General features: G+C 42.6%; 1 protein-coding gene and 1 long non-coding RNA gene across 5 annotated transcripts; one reads left to right on the top strand and one right to left on the bottom strand.

Moving 5' to 3' along the window:
• Nucleotides 1-94: 94 nt before the first annotated feature.
• ATG4C (autophagy related 4C cysteine peptidase) lies at nt 95-22,956 on the top strand. Of its 4 annotated transcripts, none has more exons than XM_048945858.1 (11): nt 95-261; nt 3,100-3,230; nt 3,743-3,826; nt 4,472-4,705; nt 7,816-8,143; nt 10,075-10,163; nt 11,571-11,707; nt 14,406-14,484; nt 15,146-15,222; nt 19,203-19,322; nt 21,745-22,956. In XM_048945858.1, the coding sequence occupies exons 2-11, from the start codon at nt 3,155-3,157 to the stop codon at nt 21,913-21,915; spliced, it is 1,395 nt and encodes a 464-aa protein (XP_048801815.1). In that variant the 5' UTR covers nt 95-261; nt 3,100-3,154; the 3' UTR covers nt 21,916-22,956. The 4 variants fall into 4 exon arrangements, with proteins under 4 accessions (XP_048801815.1, XP_048801818.1, XP_048801816.1 ...); XM_048945861.1 differs by having other exon boundaries at nt 96-261; nt 10,093-10,163; XM_048945859.1 differs by having other exon boundaries at nt 251-363.
• On the bottom strand, nt 439-5,093 carry LOC125693670 (uncharacterized). The gene is made up of 3 exons (XR_007377205.1): nt 5,027-5,093; nt 1,995-2,234; nt 439-713 (listed from the first exon to the last, which is right to left on the bottom strand). It is a non-coding gene; the product is annotated as an uncharacterized LOC125693670 (long non-coding RNA).
• Nucleotides 22,957-24,356: the final 1,400 nt, after the last annotated feature.

Genomic DNA, 24,356 nt, shown 5'->3' with positions numbered 1-24,356 from the left:
GCCCAGCCCTCCTCCCGCCGGACCACAGCTCCCGGCATGCCCCGCGCGGGAGCGCCGCCGGCCTGGCCGCCCGCCGCCGCAGCGCCCTCTGGGAGCTGTAGTCCCTCGCGCGCCCCTCGCGGCTAAGCACCGGCGGGCCGCTCCTCGGCCGGCCGCGCCACGGGGCTCACCGCGCGGTAAGCGGCGGGCCCCATCCTGCCCGTCAGCCGGAGCGGAGACTCAGCAGAGAGCCGCTGTACAGGCCGCCGCCCCACCCCCAAGGTACGGCGACCGCGAAGGGCCGCGGCGCTGCGGCGGCGCGAGCGGGGAAGCGTCGATCACCCCGCGAGGCGCCGGCGGGGGGAGAAAGGCGAGCGCGGGCAGGTGAGGGGGGCGAAGCGAAGCGGAACGGCGGCGGTGGCCGCGCGTATTCTCGGGCGGAGCCGGGGGCAGCGGCGAGCGCGGGGCGGGCCGGGGCCGCGCGGTGCCAAGGCTCGGGCCGGCTGGAAACGGCCCCGCCGTGAGTGCGGCGCGGGGAGGTCCGAGCGGGTGTCATGAAGTGGCGCGCGGTGTGACGGAGCGCGGCTACGCGCCGTTCTGCTTCGCGCGTCCTTTAGGAAATATCAGCCGGCCGCGCGCCTGCAGCTGGAAGGTCCCGTGCGGCCTCCTGGCCTTCCCGCGGGCGTTTACTCGTGGGTCGCACTCGCTGTCGTTGCACAAATTCCGTTTCTGTACTGAGAAAAAAAAAAGTGAGGGCGGTCGTCATTCTTTAATTAAAAAACGGTGTAGTCGCATTGAGAGGCTACTCAGCCTTCAGCGCAGCTGCTGGGCTGCTCGTACGTACGGGGAAAACCCCAACGAACAGCCACTGAGCTGCCTGCAGCCCAGCACGGAATCACAGAATGGCCAGGGTTGGAAGGGACCTCAAAGATTCTGAATCTCCAGCCCCCCACCACATGCAGGGCGACCAACCTCCCCACCTAATACTAGACCAGGCTGCCCAGGGCCCCATCCAACCTGGCCTCAAACACCTCCAGGGATGGACAGGGCATCCACAGCCTCTGGGCAGCTGTTCCAGCACCTCACCACTCTCTCTGTAAAGAATTTCCCCCTGCACGCAGCAGGGAGCAGCAGCCCATGAGGACAGAATTCACCCCGAGAGCCATTGCTGTCATCCAGCGTCCCACATAACTTTTGTGTGAGACAGCTCCAGTATAAACCAGCAGCTGTAGGTTTGTAATGGGTTGCACTGTGCCCAGTGGGCTCAGATCTGTATTCACAGCCATCTTCTCTTATTAATCTCTGGGGAACCGAAGCTCTTGTGATAATGGGAGGGCTGTATTTTTCAACAGAACAGATTTGGCTGTTTCATGTTAGCATTTTTCTTTGGAATCCTTTTCACATGTATAGCATCACACCATAAGGGCTGGAAGAAGGATGTGCACAGATGACAGCGCATTGTCTTTAAAGGAAAATGAGCTTTTTCTCATTTCATCATTTTTCCTTCAGCCCTTTTAGGAACAGTAGAGCTTGTTCCATTCCTAATTTTAGCCAGGGGAAGCTTTTACAGTTACTAGCTTTTGTGGCAACCACTGGTCTCTACATAAATGGCCATCTCTGATCCATCACATAAGCACTGACCAGAGGAAGCACACCTCACCTCCTGCATACATTACTCTCACCAGTTTGGCCAGCAAGTCAGTGCTGCTCATCTATGCAGCCTTTTCTTCCCTAAACAAAAAAAGTGGGAGTGGGAGAGGTGTCAAATCAAGTCCCAGCCTTTAACTGTCTTTCTCTTCTTTCCCCTACAAAAAACCCAGCTTAATTCACAGCTAATCAAACTTGGGTTTTGCCAACTGTTACTTCTCAAGAGCAGAAAGCCATCAGTGTTCCCACATGTTTGTGTGCTTCTTGTTGGGTCAAAAAATTCTTGATGAATTTTTATAAAATAATAGGATAACAAATAACATGTTAGAGAAGGCCTGGGCAATAAATTGTTGTGTTCCATGCCCTACCTGCAGTGCTCTGAGCAGTGCTTTCACTTCTTCGGGCTCTGAAGACACTGACTCCCCAACATCTTTACCCTCTCTTCACCGAGATACCAGCAGTAGGAATCATGCCATCAGCAGTTAAATTTCATTTACTGAAAACATGCTCACAGTGGAAAGAAGTAATAATGCTTGTGTCTTCATCTGCTTTTGATCCCACTTCGATGGAGAACAACACAGGGAAAGGTAGATGCAGCTCAAGATTCTCTGTTTAAAATAAGGAGGGTATGTATAACATCAATAAATTACGCTCAGCAATTTAGAGCTAGTAAATACACACATCCTTTCACACAATTTAAGCACTTTTCTACAAGAATGATCTGCACAGCAGTGCCTTTCACCCCCATTTTACCTCTCTCACTTTTGTAATACAGTTGAACTGCTGCAAAAAAAAAAAAACAACTCCACAATTCAATCAGAAGAGAGCCTGTTTGCACCGCAGGTGATATTTAGAAGGGATGTAAACTACACATGGATTTGATGGCAGTATTCTGCTCATCTTCTGGCAAGTAAATTCTGTTCAGAATTATGTCATTGCACACATTGTTGGTAACTATTTTCTGCCATGTGCACACAGCAAAACATGTTCTGTGTCTGTCAGTTCCTCCCACATACACACACTGTGGCTTAGGAAAGTCTTGATTAGAAATCTAAAGCTAATGCAGTTTCTCATGCCATGGCATGCTTGTTGATGCTCTGAATCTCTGACAGCAGAAAGAGATACTTCCTGTATTCTTCTCAATGGAAAAGAATAGTGTCTGTTCTGTTCAGTGAAATACAGCTCTTCATTGCACTGCAAACTGGAACGAGCATACACACACACTAGCACAGTTTACATGCCCTGGATCAGTTTGTTGTGCAATAGAGAGTTGTTGGAGAACATTATATTTTATTTAGCTTTGTATGGTAATTTTACTAGTGTATGTTTGGAATTAAGTGTTATTATTATTTATTCATGGAACATGTGATTGCCTCTCAGCAACCTTATTACTGTTTCTGGTCATGTGCAGGCAGTGATACTACACCCTGCGTTCTCTGTGCCGTGGATACATTTATGTTTTTGTTTTTACAGTAGCAGAATTTAATGTCTTGCAAGACAGCGATGGCTTTTCCTCTAGAATTTGAATATGGAGGCCACAGGGACAGATGAAGTGGAAAAGATCAAATCAAAGTTTATGTCAGCATGGAACAACATGAAATACAGTAAGTGAAACGGTGTTTGGCCAAATCCCATCCCCACTGGATGGAAGGAGTTTTCCCCAAGCAACCTAATGTTGTGATGAAGCATGGTTAGTTAATACTACAGGAAAATTGATAGCCTTGCACTTCCATTGATCATATGTAGAACCTATTGTATGTTATTGCAGGGGATGGAAACCCCACCAAATCAAACCACACAATAATGAACTCCCAGTCAAAACAAAGCAACTTGCTTTAGCACCTCTGTCTCTCAACAGTTTCTGCACAGTAGCACAATTGCATTAGCATTCAAGTGTTCATGTATGGATAGCCATTAAGTTTGAGACAGAACACTCACCTCTGTTTTGTAATATTACCCATTTTTGTGGAAGTGAAACCTGATTTTAGTGCATTTACTCTGTACTCCTCTTTCGGGGCTTACCTTCGGCTTAATCAAATGCTACTAGCAATGTCTTGTGGAAGTAATTCACTCACAATTCACTCACAGATTTGCATTTGTTTGGCATTTATTTCAGGTTGGGTATTGAAAACAAAAACTTACTTCAGTAGAAACTCTCCAGTCTTTCTGCTGGGAAAATGTTACCACTTCAAATCTGATGGTACGTAGACATCACATAACACATTTCAGTCTTACTTGGCAAGATCTCTGTATACATTTTTAATCCTCTCTGAGGATTCTTCTTTCATGATCACTGAATTCAAAATGTGAATGCGAAAAGCTTAGAAACTTTATATTCAAAATATGTTGACCACCACCACTAATGCAACCCATCCTAACCTGCTTCGTCTGCATTTTGCTGTGAAGCCTTGTTCTTTCTGTAAATAGCAGCCCTCCAGATTATTCTTTATTTACCTATCAAACTGGCATTTTCTAAAAAAAATGCATAGTGACAATTCTCATATGAGGAGTGACACCAAAACCTCCATTATCATTTTCCAGAATGCAGTTTTCAAAGGTTTTGTTTCCTGAATGTCTCTATTAGACTACTTACATTTAAGTAAATTAAGCAGTTGTTTCCTTGCAGAAGCAATTTCATTGACACTTGTTGGCTCTTATTCTTTTTTTCAGCCAGCACACTTCTCATGTATTTGCTGTGTAATTTTCCCTCCTTGTGTTTGAAGCAACTGTTGCTTTTTCTAACTTTGCCCTATCTTTCTAATTACATTGCTGTATATTGTATTTTCATCGCAGTAACAGAAGCCCTGTTCCCACCTTACAACTTAAACTGTGCTTTGCTTTACAGAATCTGGTGAACTCTCTACAGAGGGATCCAACTTTGATAAAATCAACACAGAGATTTCAGGAAACGTGGAGGAGTTTCGTAAAGATTTCATTTCTAGGATATGGCTGACCTACCGAGAGGAATTTCCTCAGATAAAGGGGTCTGCACTCACAACAGACTGTGGCTGGGGCTGCACGCTCAGAACTGGTCAGATGTTGCTGGCTCAAGGCCTTATGCTTCATTTCCTTGGTAGAGGTAAGTTAAAGCAAGGAGCTCTGTATTTGGTGTGATTAAGCACAGGCATTTTGGTGGGAGCACGGAAGTCTCCATACAGCCAGAATTTGAAGTTCCAGCTAGTTTTGGTTCTGGACTTCTTTTCCTTGATACTAGAATTTGTTATGCTGTGGCAGAGCATTGCTTTAGCTGACCTGCTCTTCCATTTCTGAAAAGGAGAGTAGCAGGGTGTAGCAATTGGAGAAAGCAATACAATGGGAAAGGTGTTACAACAAAGGTGTGATGATGGGAGGACTGGCATGATAGAGAGGTGCTATAAGGAAAGGGAGGAAGATTACTCACTTGTACCAGAAGATGCTAGGCTTGCAGGAAGAAGCTTCACTAAGGAGAAATCTCCAGAGATTCTTCCCTAGTGACAGTCAGCCCTTAAATGAGGTCTAAATGAGGAGCCAGGTTCCACCCCCTCCAGTCACACAGCTGAATTGCCCTCACCTGTGCTCCCAGGACTGACTTTCCCCAGGTGCTCAATCAGTGGTTCAGGCTGTGACACAACAGTTCCCATACACAGGGTTTGTCAAAGAAATATGCTGGAAACTGGAAGTGAAATACAAGCAAAAATTGTGATCCCATACCTGTGTATTGCTATTAGCCATGTAAATGTCCAATTCTCTTGAATCTTCCTCGTTTCTCGAACTGAAGATGTGGAAATGAGTTCCACAGCCCATAGCTGTGGGCTATAGCAAAAGTGATGTTCTTTTATCAGTTTTTAAGTTGTACATTATTCAATTTCTTCTAGTATTAATATATTGAGTTAATAGAAGGATTTTAATCTAACTTCCATAGATCATTCTTTGTGTTGAAATTTTCACTAGCTCATTTCCTCCCTTTCCCCATGTACTTCTCTTTTTTTTCTCCCCTCCTCGTCTATCTCAGAATACTCTTTCAATCACAGCTGTTTGAAAGAACTAGCTTTAGGAGACTTGGAACACTTTCTGCTTTCAAGGGCTGAGCCTGCATTCCAGCCCCATTCTTCTAAGCTGAGCCTTGTCCTGCCCAGGGCTATTTCTGGATCTCGCAGTTACCCACCTTGTCTTTTCATCCTCTTTTCCTCAATCCCTTCCATAATCTACCAGACTGCCCCTTTCAAAGAACTGTTCCTGTCCTCTCTCACCACTGTTTGTTGCCAAAATGATCCAAGACAAGGGCCTGAAGCCATCGAGGCGCATTAGTTAGGATACAAGTTATTGTTGACTAGGCTATTTGGTAGTCCTCAGGAATATTTTAGTAGCAGATAGTTCTGAAAGCCTGTGTTGATCATGCTTTGTACTTACTATGCAAATGTGATGTAAGCTGTGAGCACAATCCCAAGCCAGCTGCATCACAAAGTTGTCTTTCTTGGCAGTGTCATCACTGAAATGTCAGCTTGCCTTACTGAGTGTCCTTTTGCTGAAGATATTTTAAGTCATAAAACATACATTAACATTATTCCTTTCAACTGGTTGAAAATATTTGAAAATCTTGTACTGAGAAATACAAATCCCTTAAATATAACTTTTTTTCTATACATACATTTAAAAAAATGCAAGCCAAAACGTGAGTGGGGCTACCTGGGAGTATGGGTTGTGACGGCTCGTTCCGAAATAGCTCAAAATAAAAAAGCCCCAGCTTTATGCTTTTCGTGTCAATGGTTACAAAGAATTCCTTGCACTGTCCCCAAAGAGTCTCTGTTTAGAAAGTAATGTGGCGATTGCAGAGTGCCATATTTCTGGGGCAGTCCAAATATGTACAAAAGTGGAAGTGGTCTGCAACAGACCATGTTTGGTCTTGCAGTATGTGTGACCGTATGGAGCCCTAAGTTGGATTTTGGAATTAAAATGCAATTGTCTCTGTGCTTCCTTTTTGTTTCTTAGACTTTTACATGGATACGTCAGCAAGAATTAAATGGAGGGCTGCAGTTCTTGCTCTCTGAATTTGAAAGGATTCCTCTTGCTGTAATGACAGCCTTGCTGAAATGTGTCTTGTTGGGCAAAAGCGCCTCGCAGAATGAATCACAGAATGGCCAGGGTTGGAAGGGACCTCAAGGATCACGAAGCTCCAACCTCCCTGTGCCATGCAGGGCCACCAACCTCCACATTTCACAGCAGCCCAGGCTGCCCAGGGCCCCATCCAACCTGGCCTTGAACACCTCCAGGGATGGACAGGGCATCACAGCCTGTCTGGCAGCCTCATCCATAGCGTTTGTTCCCTCCTGGCACACAGCAGCCTGCCCACCGCCTTCTGGGGCACTCACTGAAGATTTCAGAATGGTTTTTGATCTAACAGTAAGGTCACTGTTGTAGAGATTTCCTCACATCCTCTGTGTTGCAAATAGTTGTTCAGACTTGTGGGAGAGACTTTCAGTCATCTGACAAAGGAAGCATTACTGCTCTCTAGATGTGCTGAACCACCATGATGTTATTAATAGGAACGAGACAGGAAAGATGCATTGTTAGAGAAACCTCTTACTAGAAATGCACACTGCCGATGCTGTGCTGAACATTTAAATGTGTTTGCCTTGTAGTCCAGGTAAACCTGGGAACTGACACATTCATTAACTAAAGAAATGCGGTGTATTTTTCTGCCAGTCTGCTTTGATGCTGCACCAAGAAGCAGCATTCGTTTTTACATGAGAATTTCCCCAGTCTTACCTGTTTTTTTAATATCTGACAAACCATTATAATAAAAATCAGGGTTTGAAACTTCTTCTTTGACATGAATGAAACTGTTCAGATGGTACTTGGTAGCTAATTTCTGTATTTAAAATATGTGAGGCTGTTCTGTGCCTTGTAATCAGGTCAGTCTTTTATATGTTAGCTAAGTGGGATCACACAGTCTGACCTGTGATCTCAGCATAAATTGCTTGCCAACACTTCTGATAGCTGTATTTCTTTCCTCCCATCTTCTAGCAGAAGATAAAAGCAAATCTTGTTGCATTTCAGTTCTTTGTTTACATTTTAGCACTGCTGGCATCTTGTTGTATGAAGTACACATTGTTGGCCTGGAGAACCTGTGGGGAGAAAGGAGGGTGCTCTGCTGATTATACCAAGAAGTGAACAGTAAGCCTAACGTGCATCTTCAAATTCCCCCTGCAGCCTGGGTCTGGCCAGATGCCTTGGACATTGAAAATTCAGATTCTGAATCCTGGACAGCCCACACAGTTAAGAAGCTGACAGCATCGTTGGAAGCATCGCTTACAGCAGAAAGAGAGCCCAAGATCCTGTCAAACCACCAGGAGAGAATAAGGAGAAACTGTGGCGATGGTGAAATGAGAAATGAAGTTTATCACAGAAAGATAATTTCTTGGTTTGGCGACTCTCCGTTGGCAGCTTTTGGCTTACATCAGCTAATAGAATATGGAAAGAAGTCTGGGAAAATTGCTGGAGATTGGTATGGGCCTGCAGTTGTTGCACACATTTTAAGGTAAAAGTCTGGTTATTCTTTGTTGTTACAGTGCTGTGCACGTTATGGGAGAAGCATTTCTGAGCACCATGAGATTACTTTGGCTTAATTGAACATCTCACTGATCATTATTGGCTTCACAAAATGTCCGTATCAGCAGCAATTGGAGAGCTTTTTTCAGAGGCAGGAGTGCAAATAGCAGCAGGTGCAGGAAGTAAACTCAGCACCGCTGTTTGGTCTCAATTCACAACAAGCCTACGTTCCTGTTTTCCTGTCCATTGGGCAGTAGGAGTCCCAAGGTCTCTCCCAAACCCAGGCTTTTAAGTAGAGCTTCATTTTAAGTAGAGCTTCATTGAGTGAAATGTTCTAAAAACTAACCACTCTTTCAACCTTGGAACATGCATAACATTATAGATTTTTTTTTATACTGTAACCTGGGGGCTGTAATGTACTGATAGTGTAATGAAATGTCAGAGCTAAAATTGATGTTTTCAGCATTTCTTTGCACATATCAAATTCTTGTGAAACTGTAAATGTATGGGACTATTAATATTATAATTATATCACAGTAAAAGTAAAGGGTCTGTGACATTCAGTGTGGCTTAAAAAAAAAGTGGAAAGTCAAATTTCTCCATGCTGTGGTGCCTTTCTGTACCATTTCTTTGAATATTACAGGTTTTTTTTTATAATCTACGTTTATGTTATTAGATACCAGTTCACCTATAAACTACATCACTAATAAGTCATTGAAGCAGAAGAAGTCAAAGTCTGTGTGTTTCTCCATATGTCCATGAACAGTTTTGCTATTCAGTATAGAAGCAGACTCACCTCAGGTGAAACCTGCCCAGAAATGCTCTGGTGTATGTGTGTGCATTCATGCAAATACATGCAGTGATGTGACAGGTTAGCATTACTTATGTGTTTTCTTATGTGTTTTGAACTTTTTTCTTGGTAATAGAAACTGTCAGAATTCCTTCTGCTTGCTTTAAATTGCAGTTACCTATTTCCCTAGTATGCGGGGAAAAAACATCTATTCCAGCATCCATCTAACAAACTCAGCAGTGCTCTGAAGCAGCGCCCAGGATTCCTTTCCCAGATCTCACTTCTCTTCTGGCAGTGCTTACAATGCACAGCACTCCCATCACTTGAGAACAACTGTATTAAACAGTTCTTCAGGATATACTGTGGAATAAAGGGACAGTGAGCGTTTAATGCAAGCATGTATTGGAAGCCAGAGGCCAATCTTGTATTTTGAAGAGTTTAGTTCCTTTACAAATGTTGTCCTTGAATAATAATCATGCTTCAGACTACTGACATATATTTGCTTCTTAGTTTCTAGCTGCATTACTCTTATCCCTCTGAGGGCAGCCTAATGCTGCAGTGATCTTTTAGAAAGTTTTGGCAAAACCCTGCAGCTTTTTATGAGCTGGCTTTTATTTCAGGAGGGAAGGGGTGCCGATGTGTGGCTACTTGTATGAACTGAGGTCAGCTAAGGAGATCTATCAAGTTGCAAATAATCCCTTTGTCAGCAAATTTAGCCTTTATTATGCCAGTGCACATGACAGAAAAATGTTCTAAATGGAAAGGTGTTGGTTATTTGAATATGAATTTCACTGTAAGGTAATGTTGGGGTGTTTTTGTTGTGGGCTGTGTGTGTGTGATTTTCATTTTTTCCTCTAAGTAGAGAGGCAGTGCTGTCTCTGCTTGGAAAAAGCATTGCCTGGTACACTAGATCTGGGTTGCACTTGTATTGTTTGTGTGTTTTTGTTTGCTTTTTTTTGTTTTGCTTTTTTGATTTCTGTTTTTAAAAATCTCCCTGCATCTGTATTGACCAGAAATAGAAGGCAATAGAAGAAAAAGCACCAACAGTTTTAAAAAACCCCGACATGTTCCTAAAAATCAAACAATATGTGTTTATTGAATGTTATTTTTATTATAACCTGAGATGATAGTTTTGTGTTTGTACTTAGAAAAGCTGTTGAAGAAGCAAGAGACCCTGAGCTGCAGGGAGTAACAGTCTATGTTGCTCAGGATTGTACAGGTAAGTGCTGTGACTGTAGATTCTTGCTAACACTGTAGATGCTCTTTATGCCTTTCATAAGCTCTCGACAATAAAGCCCTAAAGGAAGAAAAAAAACTCAACAATGGAGCCATATAAATGAGATTATGTAGACAAAGGAGTTGTTGATACGGGCAGATGTTTGCTCTTTTGAGACTCAGACATCACAACTTGAAAGCCTCAAACATTGCTTGTGTGGTTTCTTACTAAGACAGTGAAATTCAGAATCCAGGAAGTCTGTCTGCCTGCAATTGCTTTGTATTTGGGGAGCCTGAGCACTTCTCTTATTAATCCTTTTTGTATTCTGCTTCAGTGTTGTTTGAATAGTAGGCCACTAACAGCTTCTGAATCTACTTTCAAGATGAAATTATCTCATTTCAATTAGAGTAGCTTTGCTATTTACATTTTCTTTTCTTTTGCATCAAGGGTTTCTTTTTTAGCCATTTTCCTAGTGGGAAAACAAATGCTGAACCAGGACCTCAGAATAGGAAGAAGACCTTTTTGCTTTGAGTTCAGAGATGCGAGGAGGATAGAGAGCCAGTCAGGGGTGCAGGTAGCCTTCCTTGTGCTGCAGCACGGCTCTTGGAGTCAGCAACAACAACAACAAGCAGAGCAGCTCAGGGCTCTGGATGGCCAGGAGCAGAAAATGATGACAAAAACAACCCAAAACACGGTGAAATGTTACACTAATGCATGTAGTCTTTCAAATGTAGGTTTTAGTGGCTGTGTTTAGCGGCCAGAAATGCTCCGTATGTCATGGCTGATGCTGGTAAGACGGAGAACAACAACCTTCCCTGATGGGAAATCAATCACACCAGTTTTAAACAGAAACTGGTTCATCGTATGCCCTTACCTGACCTAAAATGACAGTGGAAACTTGTGTTTGTTTCTCATTTCTTTGCCCTGTGATGATTTTCCTGTCCCTCTTAATTTGGAGGGAATAAGCAGTAACTACATGAAGTACTTCCACTCATTTTCAGTGCCCACTTTGTATTAACTTCTGGCAGTGAACATAAATATTTATTAAAATCAATTATTGATTATTATTATTACCAACACATTTATGATTCTGCCAGTGTAGTGTTTCAAGTTTTAAATTACTTTTCTCCTTTAAATTACCTTTCTCCTAAGCTCTTCCTTCTGCATTTTCCTGGCAGCGTGTCTTACTTCAGCAGCAGTTGATTGCTACAAAATATTGCTGAAAACAGGGAAGGATAACATTGTCAGGAAGGATGACAATGTCAGGAGTTGCTCAGGAACTGTGTTTCAGGAGGACAGTGATACTTTCAAAGGGCTGCAGTTACACTTTGTCAGCCCCACTGATGTCATTCTGTAGGTGTGCCTGAAAAGCTGTGTCTTACATACCAATGTTTTTGTGTCTCCTTTCAGTCTACAGTTCAGATGTTATTGACAGACAGTGTTCTTTTATGGATTCTGGAGAAACAGACACAAAAGCTGTAATTATATTAGTTCCAGTGAGACTCGGTGGAGAAAGAACAAACATGGACTACTTAGAGTTTGTAAAGGTATGAAATGAGAGTTCAATCATTTTTCAAATCGGAGCACTAGGAGACTTCACGATGGCAATCTTCTACCTATTAAATGTGTGGTGGTGATTTTACAGTTGAAGGTTGTAAAGTTTGACTTTACAGATTTTAAATTTCCCTATTACAAGATGAGACGTAATTGCAGAGCACTTGATGTCCCTTGGTAAAGCAGTGAAAACTGTTCTACTCCTGAAGCAGCTATCTGAAAAGACATTAACGCAGTGGCTCAAATTATAAATGATAATTTAGTTACATATGCTGCCAAAGTTGTGCTATAATATCAGCCAGCATTTTAAAATACAAACATAGCAAATACCTTATTCTGTTTCTTGTTTCCTTAAATGCCAAATGCCTTAAGGTTGTTTCCTGTCCTTCCCTTTTTCATTTTCTCCACCTTGAGAGAGGGGATAGAATTTTTTGACAACATTAGACATTACTTCAACTACTGCTTCACTGTCTGGCCAGTGGGATGAATCCTTCTGAGCGCAGTGATGCAAAAGTAGCAATTGGTTACCACAAATTAAAATGAACTGGAAGAAAAGTGAAACTTAAGGAGAAAGCAGAGAGGAGAAGAAAGTCTCTGGCAACCTGTTTTTTTTTAGTGGAGGCTCCACTTACAGTGTTAACACTTGAAGATGGATGGTAATACAATGGGCAGTCCCCACTGAGCACAAGAATATTCATCTTAGTGAGGAGATCCTTCTCTTTGCCCTTCTGCTTTATCTTTCTCCATGATGCAGTAGGAAATGCTGTCTTCTAAGTATTAGAACAAGAATTAAAGTTGCACACCCTCGAGTCATTTACAAAACGTGAGAGTTGGCCTTTTCTGCTGCATCATCCATGTGTTCTGACTCACATTTCTACAACATTTCAGGAAATTGTGGCACAGAGGCAAAAAGATGAAGCCTTTCATTTCAGTGATGATCTACCAAATAGCTTTTCTTTCCTGATTCCTTTTCTTTCCAAGCGGTTTGGGAAAAGTTTTAGTTCATTTGTGCTTTATTCTGCCACAGTTAAGCTGTACACGTGGTGTACAACAACCTCACTTTACTTCCAGCATCAGGTGCAAAAGTGCCTTTGGATCAGTCACGTCCAGGAAAATGCATGGGCCTTTCCTTTGTAAGCTAACAAACAGTTGCTTTTGCAACTTCCATAAGGTTTTCTCAGCTAAAGGAAAGTGACTCCAACTCTTTTATGTTGGCTTTTATGATTGATGGGTGTCTGTAGCCGGTCCTACCCTGCAGAGGCTTTCTCAGTTTAGCTATCGAAAGCGCTTTTTTGCCAGAATGAAATATGTTTGCTTGGCACTGACTTTCCAAGCACAGGCACATTTAGGTTTGCTTAGCAGCACCAGCCTCACTGAGGAGAGTTCTGTGCTGCCTCACCAGGAGCGGCGCTGCCTCTCACAGTTGCTGATAATGGGGACTGTGATAAGAGGGCTTTCAATTGAGTCCATCAGTCACCCCAGTCCCTCTCTCGGCTGCTCGCTGAACAGTGACTGAATTTCTTGGGGTCTGGATTAAAGTTAAAAATGCAGATTTTAGAATGTAGTACCAGAGGTAATTTTTACAAAGGGTTTTATATTTATGGATGAAAATTGATAAATATTTCATAATTCAGTTTCACAAGAAAATGTCCATAGATTAAACAGTTATTCATTACTCTAAATAGCTTTGCTCTCCTCCTGTTTCACTGGCAGAGGATGTGTCGTTGTCAGCTGATGCAGCCTTTCCTTCTCCTCTGCCTAAACCTACTGTAACGTTAAGTATCAGGGAACATTTTCTCAAAAAGCCTTCTCATTTATATTTTAAATAAGCATTTTCTCTCAGGCTGGATAAACTACATTGAAGCTGACTTTGTTAGTGTCTCAAGTTAGGCATACAACAATTTTTGTCATGTTCCATTACTTTATCATTGTCTGAGTAAGGAAAAATTTATCTCAACAAGAAGCCTTGGCCTTAATAGAACAGGAAATATCAATCATTTTGTTGAGAGAAATTCTCCCAGCTTGGACAATGATAATGTAATGGTTATAATTTTAATGGGTGATATCCTAGAGGAGAGGATATGGGTATGATTGCCAGCTAATGGAGATTTCCTTTTAGCTGAGATGGTTCTCTTCTGGATTGCTGTCCCACTTCAGGCCAGCGTCCAAGCGGTGAACCCAAGGTTTGTGCAGTGCCACCAGAAAGCCACCATGATTTACTGATTTTTAAAGGCTGCTCACTTTTCAGAGTATTTAATGGTCTTGGGCTTCAATTGTGTTAGAACAGTTGGGCTCCATTTCCAAAGCACGCAGTGTTGGCAAAATGCAGCTCCTGCTGGAGCTGATGGGGAGCAAATGGAGAGCTGTGTTCAGCCAAGACTGGATGCACACAGTCCCCCAATGAGCCCCACAGAGAAACAGAACCTTGTGAGAGGACCTCCATGCTGATTTATTTTGCTTTGTAGGTACTTATCTTAATAACCCAGGTTGGATTGGGAACTCTCAGGAGATGTGCAGGATGACATAGCCAGGAAAGTAATTCCTAATGTCAAGTACCTGGGGAGTTTGGGGGTGAAGAAGAGAAAAAATAGTGATCTGCCTAAAAACAGTACAGGAAAATAAAAGATTTTGATTCCATTTGCTCCTTTTTCTGTTTAGCACTGTCCTAATTATTTAATGTTCTGCTTGTAGGGTATTTTAAGCCTTGAGTATTGTGTTGGTATTATTGGTGGCAAACCCAAGCAGTCATATTACTTTGCTGGATTTCAAGGTTAGTACTTTAATATGTTATGACTCTTCAGTATTTTTCTTTAAGAGTTAGGAAGTTGATGTAGGGCCAGTGGGAAATAGCATGATTAAAATAGCAAAACGAGTACCTTATTAATTCATCATATCTACCAAAGTCCATTCATTTGTCATTCGCCTCATATAGTAATTGGATCCTGTAAAATGTATATTTAATTTCCCTTGTTGCATAAACAAGGCATAATTTATCTGTTTCACCAAACTTCAGGAGCTTTGCCATTCCTATCTGGCAGTTCTTATTTACGTATTTACTTTTGGCTCGTTTAAGTGCTGGTAGTTGATGCTCAGATGACAAGCAATATATTCTTCCTGTCAGGATGAAGCAGCGCAATACATTTTTCATATGCAAACTCCAGAATATAATTGTATGTTTGTAAAAGTAATTTTATCACCAAAAATTAGATGACAGTCTCATCACTTTATAAAAATTCTGCTTATACAAGCATGTTTGATTATGCAAAAGTTAATCTGTCCTGCAAAAACCTATGCTTCAGTCAATGAATATCAGCCTGGCAAGCAGTTACTTGCTGGTGTTTTTTTCTGCTGTTCTGCATAGAAATTGGATTGTAAGCAGTGTAATAATAAGGTGTTTTTTGAATTACTTGTCTTCTGTTTTGTCCTTGCAGATGACAGTTTGATTTACATGGATCCTCATTACTGCCAATCTTTTGTAGATGTCAGCATAAAGGATTTCCCTCTTGAGGTACTATGGATATAGACCTGGCACTGTTTTCTTCCCATATGAATCAAACACTAATTATTTAGAGATGTTCTAGCTAGCTGCATCTTTATGGTTTTACAGTTACGAGTTATTTATCAAAGTTCTGCCCTCCTTTATAGGCCTGTAATCAACAGAAATGACCAGAGGTTAAAAACGCCATATGAGGTTTTAATTTTTACATCGTTAACTTACATCTTTTTATTTTTAAGGATTGGAAAAACTCAAAACTAGATGACTGCTTTACTTACATCTTTTTTCTGTTGGAGAAAAGGACCAGCATTTGGAGATCTCAAACCCGATTTACTTGGATATACACTGGGTTCACTCATTTTTGGTTGTGTTTTCATAATTTTATTGTGTTGGAAATTCAAGCTGCAAGGTGCCCATAGTCAGTTTGGAAGCAGAGATTCTTCTTTAATGAGTTTTATTATTTTTAATCAAGCTGTCTGAAGGTGTTGGTACTGGGGTTGCTCTTTCTTTCCCTCCCAGCCCTTTTTAGGCTGTGACTTTCTTGGTGCCAGTAGGTGCAATGTGTCTGTGCCTGGGTGTTACAAACCATGTTCTTTATTTTACAGTACTGTTTTCCCTTTTCTTTAACTTCTTTCCAAATAACTCGCATTGAAAATAGATAGAGCTTCAAGGAGGTTATTAAAGGACTCCATTTACAAGCACCATGGGAAAACATTATCAGCTGCAGAAGTTCAATAGCCACAGTACTCACAGTGAAAGCACTCAGTGCCATCTGTACAAACTCTCCTTGATCTTGGTCTGTCCGACTTCCTCGTGAGCTCCCAGGCTCCTCAAAGCAGCTCCTATCAAGCTGGAAATGCACACTGGGTGCATGCATTGCTTAGGACAGCATCCAGGCTTCTGGAACAGAGCTGGTTATTAGTGCTAATTCCTTACACCACTGTGTTCTGCACTGAAGCACTCCTAAAGTGGAAATGCAGCTTCAGAAAAACCCAGCTGCATTTAAATAAGGAAGAAGGGTGCATACGTATGCCTGTCACCCCCTGAAATACTCTCACTTCACATTGGATTCTGGAAGGTTTGCAGTAAAGTCCTGCAAAAGTGGAAGTTTGTCTTAAGTAGCTCTTGAACTCACAGCTCAAAAACAGAATAGGTGTTCTTAAATTGGCTTGATACACTGAGAATGCAAGTCAGATGGTGTATAATGAAGTTATATGGCTTCTGGTTTATATAGCAGCTAGGAGTTAACTTCAGCTGAGAGAGGACAATTGAATGAGTGTCAGTGTTCTAATTACTATCATGAAAAGAAATACCTGCTAACATACCAGTTCCAAGGAGGTAATATTTGGAAATTGATCACAATACCTTAATCACAACACCATTAAAAAGTATTAAGTATTTAGGGAAAGAGATTACATATATCAAAGGGCTAATGTTAAATCCTAGGGCTGAATTAAAGCAAACATTTTTCAGTATGAGTGCTTAGCAAGATGCTGTAAGTGGCATGGCTTGCCAGGTGGAATTCTAGGGACCTCTGGAAGGTTAGAGGGTCCTGAATTCAGGAAGGGAACATGGTTGCTATTTTAGTGTCAGCCAAATGTATCGGAAAATATCTATAAGAATGATACAAGTTTCTGCCTGGGGTATCTTTGGATTTTCCCTGTCGAGGTATTTGAAGGGAGAGATGCTGAGTCCTGGCTCTCCACCTATTTTGCTGCTGCTTTGTGGCAGCAGCCAGCGATTATAACCAAGATCTTTGCCCCTTAATGCTAATAACTGCTGTAAAATACAGCGCCTTCTCTGAACATTTTACACTTTAATTGGGTAAGGCAGACAAAAGGTGGGGAGAGCGCAGGGATGTGGAGCTGAAGTGACTTCCTTAAGGTCGCATCGCAGCTCAGCGGCCAGCCTACAAAGCATACACATCTTTTTGTCTTCTGTTCCCGTGACTAATTCTGCACATTATGCTGCAGGCTGGCATGAATATGAATTTCCAAATAATAAGAAGGTTTTCAAATGTATTTTGAAGGCACGCAGGCTGCCAGCTTGGCTTGATCGCGCTGTAATGCTTTTCTGCAGACGGAAAATATATTGCAATTTAATGCTTAGTGCATTTAATAGCATTATATCTTTGTCCAGAAATGTCAAAAGTAAACAGAAATTGCTTTCTTAGTGTGGATAGTTGCTTGTTAGATTTATCTGTAGGGAGTATTTTCAAAATTGACAAATTGTCCAGAATAAGTTGGAAATCAATCCACTCTGTATTGGCTTCCAGAATCCATTTGTTTGGAGGAGTGGAAAAAAAATGCCTACCCACTTCTCTTTGTTGTGTGGTGATTTGTGTAGCATTAAGAATACTGCCCTGAACGGTGCAGCACAACTGCAGGCAGAATGTTGGTGGTGAAATGTGAGATCTAAGGCAGAATAAATACGTGAAGCATTTATGGATTTGGTGACTCAGGAAGGAAGATTCGGAAGATTCAGCCTTCAATTTCTGCTTTTGAAACCTGAATTGGGGAGAAAAAAAAAAAAAAAAGAGTCCAGGATGAATATTAATTCTAATCTTTGCTTAGATTTTTTGTTTTGTTTGTTTTGGGGTTTTTTTTTTTTAGCAGAGGTTGAATAGAAACAGCTCTCAGGTTTGTAAAAGCAACTAAACAGCAGCACCCACCCCTGTGTAACACGCTGTCAGATGCTCTCACACCAGGTAACCGGTGCTGCTGTCTGCTGTAGATTGACTTTGCCTAGCAAAAAAAAATATATTAAAACTACGAGATGGGTTTCTAGCCCAGGGACTGCTTGACGTTGTCTGTCAGGGGTTGCTGTTGCTGCAGTCGAATCGCATTGTAGCAGCTGTGATTCTGTGCAGAGGAGCCGTGCTGGTGCTGCTAACGGAGCCCCGCCGTTGCGGTCTCAACCCCGCGCTGCCCAGCGCCGTGCCACAGCGGCTCGTATTGAACCGTGCAAGGACACAGAGCACAATATGCCCTGGGGGATGCTGATCCCCGTCAGAAGTTGTGACCAAACCTGCGTTTAGGTCGGGCGGTCGCTGTGTTGCAGCGCCGTGCGGACGCGGTGCTGTTAGCTGCAGTGCCGAGCTGTGCCCGCCCTGTCGGCACGGGAGCCGGGGCTGCTGCTCCGCTGCCGGCGTGAATCCACAGCCTAACTTGTGCTTTACCAAAAGCACAGCTCCTGTGATCGGTGAGCACACAGCACCGTCAGGGTAAATGGCAGATGGGTGTCTGTTCTTTCAGATACTGCCAAAGAAAGAAGAGTGGCGAGGGTGCTTTGGGCTTGTTTGTTTTATCTTCTCTGCAACGGCTGCTGATAGCATCAGCTCCCAGGGCTGTCACATCATCATCTGTCATGGAAAGAGATTTTGCATTAAGAAAAAATATGTATTTATAAAGCAGAGCGTGCTTTTCTTTGGTTGTTTGGGTTTTTTTTTCCTACTTGTGGATTACTGTAATCCAGGTTTTTGTGTGTGTGTGTGGTTTTGGTTTTTCTTAACCCATTTCATTTACCAAAGGAAAATAGAAGAGGTTGGATTATGCCATTATGTCGCTTTTATAGAGGCTGGGGGAGGGAAGGGGCAATGGGCGGTGGTAGTAAAGCAGTAATTGTGAGATAGTGCACAAGCTGTTACTGATTCAATTTGCAGAAAAACATTCACCTCCTCTGCCTTGGGAACGTTCATAAAGCACTGCTCAAGCTGCGATAGATGTCAAACTGCCACGGTGCCACCAGCAACTTTGGCGAATGCAGCATCACTGCAAGGGGCTTTGCACGCGTAAAGCGTGTGGAGAGGGGCAGAATTACTGGCATGTTGGGGGGGAAGAAATAACTTTAAGGATTTGCTGGGTTTTAACACACACGATGCAGGGGATTGTATGTTAAGGCTGTTCATTAAGGCAGAAAAAGTGAACGTTTGGGTCTGTGCTATCCTGAACCTTAACAATCTATCTGATGGTTTTTAATCTTGCATGTTGCAGTCATTCCACTGTCCTTCTCCCAAAAAGATGTCATTCAAAAAAATGGATCCGAGCTGTACGATAGGATTTTACTGTAGAACTGTGCAGGACTTTGAGAAGGCTTCTGAGGAAATAACAAAGGTGGGTGTCGGAGCTGCAGCCCTCAGCCCAACTGCGCGTGTGCTGCGTGCGGGTAAGGCAGAGAACCAGCTCGGCCGTACCAAGCAGGAATCATTCTTTTCTCGGTATTTACTGCTGCTTTCACAATCAGAGAGATCTAGATTGGTTTTCATTCCATCTGTTTTCACCGGTACGTGAAGCTGGGGGTGATGGGCGTCGGTGCTGCCGGGCGGCGCCGCGAGGTGGCGCTATTGAAGTGAGAATATTGCCGAGCTGCCCCGCGCCCCGCGGCGCCTTCCGAAAGGCACCGAAATCCCTCGGGAGGAATTTTTTTTAAATGGAAGTATTTGATCGGGTCAAAATTGTCTGTTATTTCTTGTTAGCCTAAGTGCTGTTTCTGATTGCATTGAAATGTAAAGCGGCGCCTTTGTAATTCGGTGACAATGTTTTGAAGTCAGGTATCACCCAGTAAATGTGTCTGCTCGGGTCCTTCCACTTGGACAGCACAGGTGGAGGTTTACTTAGGTCCAAAGGTAATCGACCTTTTTTTTTCTTGATTATTCCAGCGTATGAATGCTTGACTAATCTGTGGTATTAACGGCGGTAGCAAATAACAGTGTTCTGTGATGTAAAAAAGGATTCCAGAGCAGCAGAACTGTTCATGATATTAATGTTCTAACCATAGCAGTTACCACATCCACACAAAGAATGAATGTTCGTGCAGCATTCTGATTGCCTTGTTAGGTGGCATTAGCATTACAGTTAAAACAGCATTTTAAACTTCATATTCGGTAGATTTTGATTGATACTGAAGTTGTTTCTTTTGATTCTTACTCAGAGAGGTCAAAAATTTCATTACAAAATCACTTGCATTGGAAGTTCTGCTTTTCTTTCTCCTGTTTCCTTTTGAGTTCGGGATGAAGCACTTTTGTTTCCCTGCACATAAGCTGTGAAAACAGTCACGGCTCACAGCTCAGAGACTTAAATCTGTGCAAGCTGTTTTCCTCATACTTTGGATATCCCTCTAATGTTAATGACATTATTTTGTATCAGTGCATTTCAGACACAGCAGTTTGGTAATACAGGAAAGTTGAGATACAGATGCCATCTGAAAAACATTTGGTGGTCTTTCAGTCCTTCACATGCTTTGTTTTTTCCTGCTCTTCTGCATTTCCTCTTGCAATTTGAGCACTGTAACTCCCGAACTGTTGGCACAGTGCACTCAGTTTGCTGTGTGCAGCCGAGGTTAACAAACTCAGATTCTTGCTGCATTTGTGGCTAATAAGAGATGGGACAAAAGGGCTTGCTTATATTGCCTGAGGATAAACCTTATGTGCCATGTACTTGGGGACAGAGAAATAAAGGCACTGAAATCAGGGGCCCAAATTGAGAAAGTGGTGAAAATCCATTTAAGTTGCCCTTTGTTTCTGTACTTGCCAGTTACTTAGCTGCTGTAGTTTAGTTTGGAATTAAATAGCTGGTAGATTGAGAGACAAGAAAATGCATCCAGACTTGAACAGTGAAATAGTAAAAATATTGGTGGTTATCAAAGCACTGTAGAAATCCCATCACAGTGGCATTTGAAGAACTTGCAAGTAAAATAGACCTATCCACTGCCATTCCCCTGTTAGAGAATTATTGCAGCAATTACAGCCCTGGTCCCACACGTGCTTACTTTGTACCACGTAAGGCATGCCTGCAAAACAGAGCAGGAGCCATTTTTCTTGAGTTTGGCCACTGTCTTTGCCAAAGGCAGATTCAGCTGCAATAAGAATGTCCTACAGCTGGGTTCCTTGTTTTTCCATATTATAAACCAACCCCAGCTACAGATCTCCAGAACGGCTGGTGTGAAGTGCTCTTAGAAATGAGAACTTTGCAAAATGTACTCTTTGGTGCCTTTTCAAAGTCACAAAATACATACTTTGGCACAGTTTGCTGTTATAAAATAAATAAAACCCGAATATCTGACTTTACCTGTGGGCTCCTATCTGGCTGTGTGGTCTCATAAGACTTACAAATGCTTTGTTTCCTGACCGACTTTTTTCCTTTCTTCTGCAAATACTCATCTGTTACTCTTCCTTTGCTTTTGCTTGTTACTCAGTGTATGCCTTTGCCACAGCTCCTTGCCCTTTCCCCAGCTTTCACCTTAGAACAGCCAGTGGCCATTATAATAAACTAGAATGAAGTGGAGAGTTTTGAACGACAGTAAAGAGGAAGGAATCAGAGTGGCTTTTTCACTATCACAAGAAGAAGAAATGGAAGGAAATATTTGTTTAAAAGGAGGAGGTGATGTTTAGCATGTGCAATGCGTTGTTCTAGTATGATAATTAAGATAATAAGAGATGCGTTGTCCATTTCACAGCCATAATTAGATTAATGTAACTGCTCACCGTATTTCTTCATTTCCGGTGTGACATCTTATATCTGGTGTTTTGCATTGTAGATGCTGAAATCTTCATCCAAGGAAAAATACCCCTTGTTTACTTTTGTGAAGGGCCATTCCAGAGACTATGACTTTGCTTCCAGTCCACTCCATGAAGAAAATGACCTTTTCTCTGAGGATGAAAAGAAAAGATTAAAGAGATTTAGTACTGAGGAGTTTGTCTTGCTGTAAGGACATTTCCCACCAGGTGATGGGCAGCTCTCCAGGAGAACACTTGCCTTCAGAAAAAAAATAAAATAAAATGTGTCCTTCTCCTCCAAAAAGGCAAGCCGTGCTGAAATTGGTCTATTTTCATAAAGAGGATAATGTTTTATATGTTAATAGTCTTCAAAATGTCATTTCCAAATGTACTAATTGCTGTGGTTCACCACTAGCTGGATGATGTGAAGGTTGCCTGGCGCTGGTGCACAGGGGTGGCACTGCTTAGAGCCAGCTCTGCTGACGTGTGCCTGACTCCTGGTGTCACCTCCTAAAGGTAAAGGTCAACCCTGACCTGCAGCCCTCGCGTTCTTCAGTCTGGGACAGGTCCTGAGCAGAGCTCAGCGCTTTGGTTTTCTATCACAGGCACCCAGCCTGGGTTTTGGGACCATGGTGCTGCATGTGCTGAGGGCAGAGCTCTGACCTGGGTCACGTTAAGCCCAAGTAGTAGTTAGTGCAGCACTTGTGAGTTACCTTTCGTACACCGCGCTGCTCAGATGGGAGTCTGATACAGCAGTCGTAATTGTCAGTTGCAATACTGGTATAATTATATAGGCTCAATTGTGAGTTAAGATACTATTTAGCAGTATGATTTTATAATGGCTTCTCATTAAGCTTGCTTTGGAACCTTAATATGAGGAGTGAAGATAAAGTATTACCTTGCCCCACAATTTTTAAAGGTTATACTATTAAATTAACTGCAACCAATCAAAGCAGCTGAGGACAATTACTAGAGGAGTGGTGTTTGTTTCCTGATCCAGCTATCGCAGTGCTGAGGCTCCTTTCCTGCTGGTGCAGCTTCTAGATCGAAGCAAACAGGGCAGCGGGTGTTTAAATTTCCAGGTGTGATTATTTTTTTATATGTTGTTACTGTACAAATGATGACTTGATAGCGTGTGTTCTCAAACTGCAAACAAGTGTACATAAACAGGTCCATGTTTTAACAACGTAAATGCAGTATTTAAAACGTGTATCAACGCTGCTTAGAAAATAAAAAAGGTGTGAGACACGAAATGCGTGCGCCTTCCTCGTTTGTATTAGAGCCTCTAAGAGTGAATATAATCCTGCATCTAAAAAAATACTGTAAGGTGTGAATACTGTGTTTATTTGCAATAAAGACAAATTTTATTGTTGCGTTGTAAACCAAATGTTAACCCATGCTAAGTGCCATTCAGGCACAGAAGGCACAAATGTTGTCTCTCCAAATAAGCAGCACATGTATTCATTAAAGCACCTTTTTGCCTTTTATGAGAAAGAAATGACGAATAGTTGGGCTTCAGGCAGAGCCAGCTCGGGTGTGTGCACGTGTCAGGGCTGGAGCGTGCGTTTCCAGGTGCTAATTGAGTTAATATTCCAAGAAGCCAAAATGAGATTATTGGTGGTTTCATCGTTTTCAGAAACAGAAAACAAAGGCACACATCGTTTGTCTAAATTAGTAACCTCTGCACGGTTAAATCACAGCGATAATTGGCATAATATTTTTACATGCTGCATGTATGTGAGGATGTTTGGCTTGGATCTTACTTAATATTTTTCATTAATAGCCCAGAAGAGGGAGTAAACGACGTATTTATGGAATTTAGATGTCAAAATGAGGAGAATTGGGTATGTCACTGGGAACTGGAAAATAGGAGACTCCTGATTAGTGAGGCTCAGATTCATGGAGCTTCAGCAAAGAATGCACAACTGTCCCCTGGATCCTTTGGGTGACAGCAGGCAGGAATCAGGCATGCAGTTGCATCGTGCTTTCACAGTGCAAGAAGTGTTGGAGGGCCGATGCTGGGCTGCTGCCAACCAGGCTGGCCCAAAGGCCGACACACGCAGCAAAGAGCAATCCTGCATGCAGTGGATTAGCTGAATCAATAATGCCTTTTCCATTTACAACTTCTGTTGTTGTAGTCATAATAATAAAATGTAATAAGCTTTAGAGACTGTAAAGATCAGGAGCCTGCAATAGTAATGAAGCTGGGAGCGGTACTCAGCTGCATTAAACTAAGAAAAGGCAGAGCCGTGCAGTGGACTTGCTCCTGAGTGTGGCATTGCTGGTTTCTACATTGCAGGTACGTGCAGAGCACGGCCCAAGTTCCTGCAGGCCTACACCAGGAGCCAGCTGGAGCTAAGGGACAAATCTGCCTCCCGAGCTGCCCAGGCTGCGTGCAGCTGCCCACTGGGCTGGCTCTGACCTCGCACCAAGCAGAAAGGAGCGGCTGCTCCAGGCCTTTGGGTCGGAGGTTTTGTGCTGGGAATGGCCACACGGAAATAAGAGCTACAGTGCACTTGTTAGGAGGAAAAATGTCAGTCTGCCATCCCGACGGCAAACTTAAAGGGGGGAAAAAGTTCCGTTTGTCTCAGCCTTCTTGCAACGTGTTCATAAAGAAACGTAGTGTTGGAAACACGCAGAGTTTATTCAAATA

Source organism: Lagopus muta, chromosome 5, assembly GCF_023343835.1.
Source record: "Lagopus muta isolate bLagMut1 chromosome 5, bLagMut1 primary, whole genome shotgun sequence".
NCBI classification, from domain to species: Eukaryota; Metazoa; Chordata; class Aves; order Galliformes; family Phasianidae; genus Lagopus; species Lagopus muta.
The sequence above is the reverse complement of the archived record's forward strand: the minus strand, read 5'-3'. Positions and strand labels throughout refer to the sequence as shown.

Bases quoted from the DNA above. Each gene is read 5' to 3' on its own strand.
- ATG4C (XM_048945858.1), top strand. From the start codon at position 3,155: ATGGAGGCCACAGGGACAGATGAAGTGGAAAAGATCAAATCAAAGTTT. The intron at 10,164-11,570 runs GTAAGTGCTGTG...GTCTCCTTTCAG, and splicing joins TGTTGCTCAGGATTGTACAG to TCTACAGTTCAGATGTTATT. The intron at 15,223-19,202 runs GTACTATGGATA...TGCATGTTGCAG, and splicing joins TAAAGGATTTCCCTCTTGAG to TCATTCCACTGTCCTTCTCC.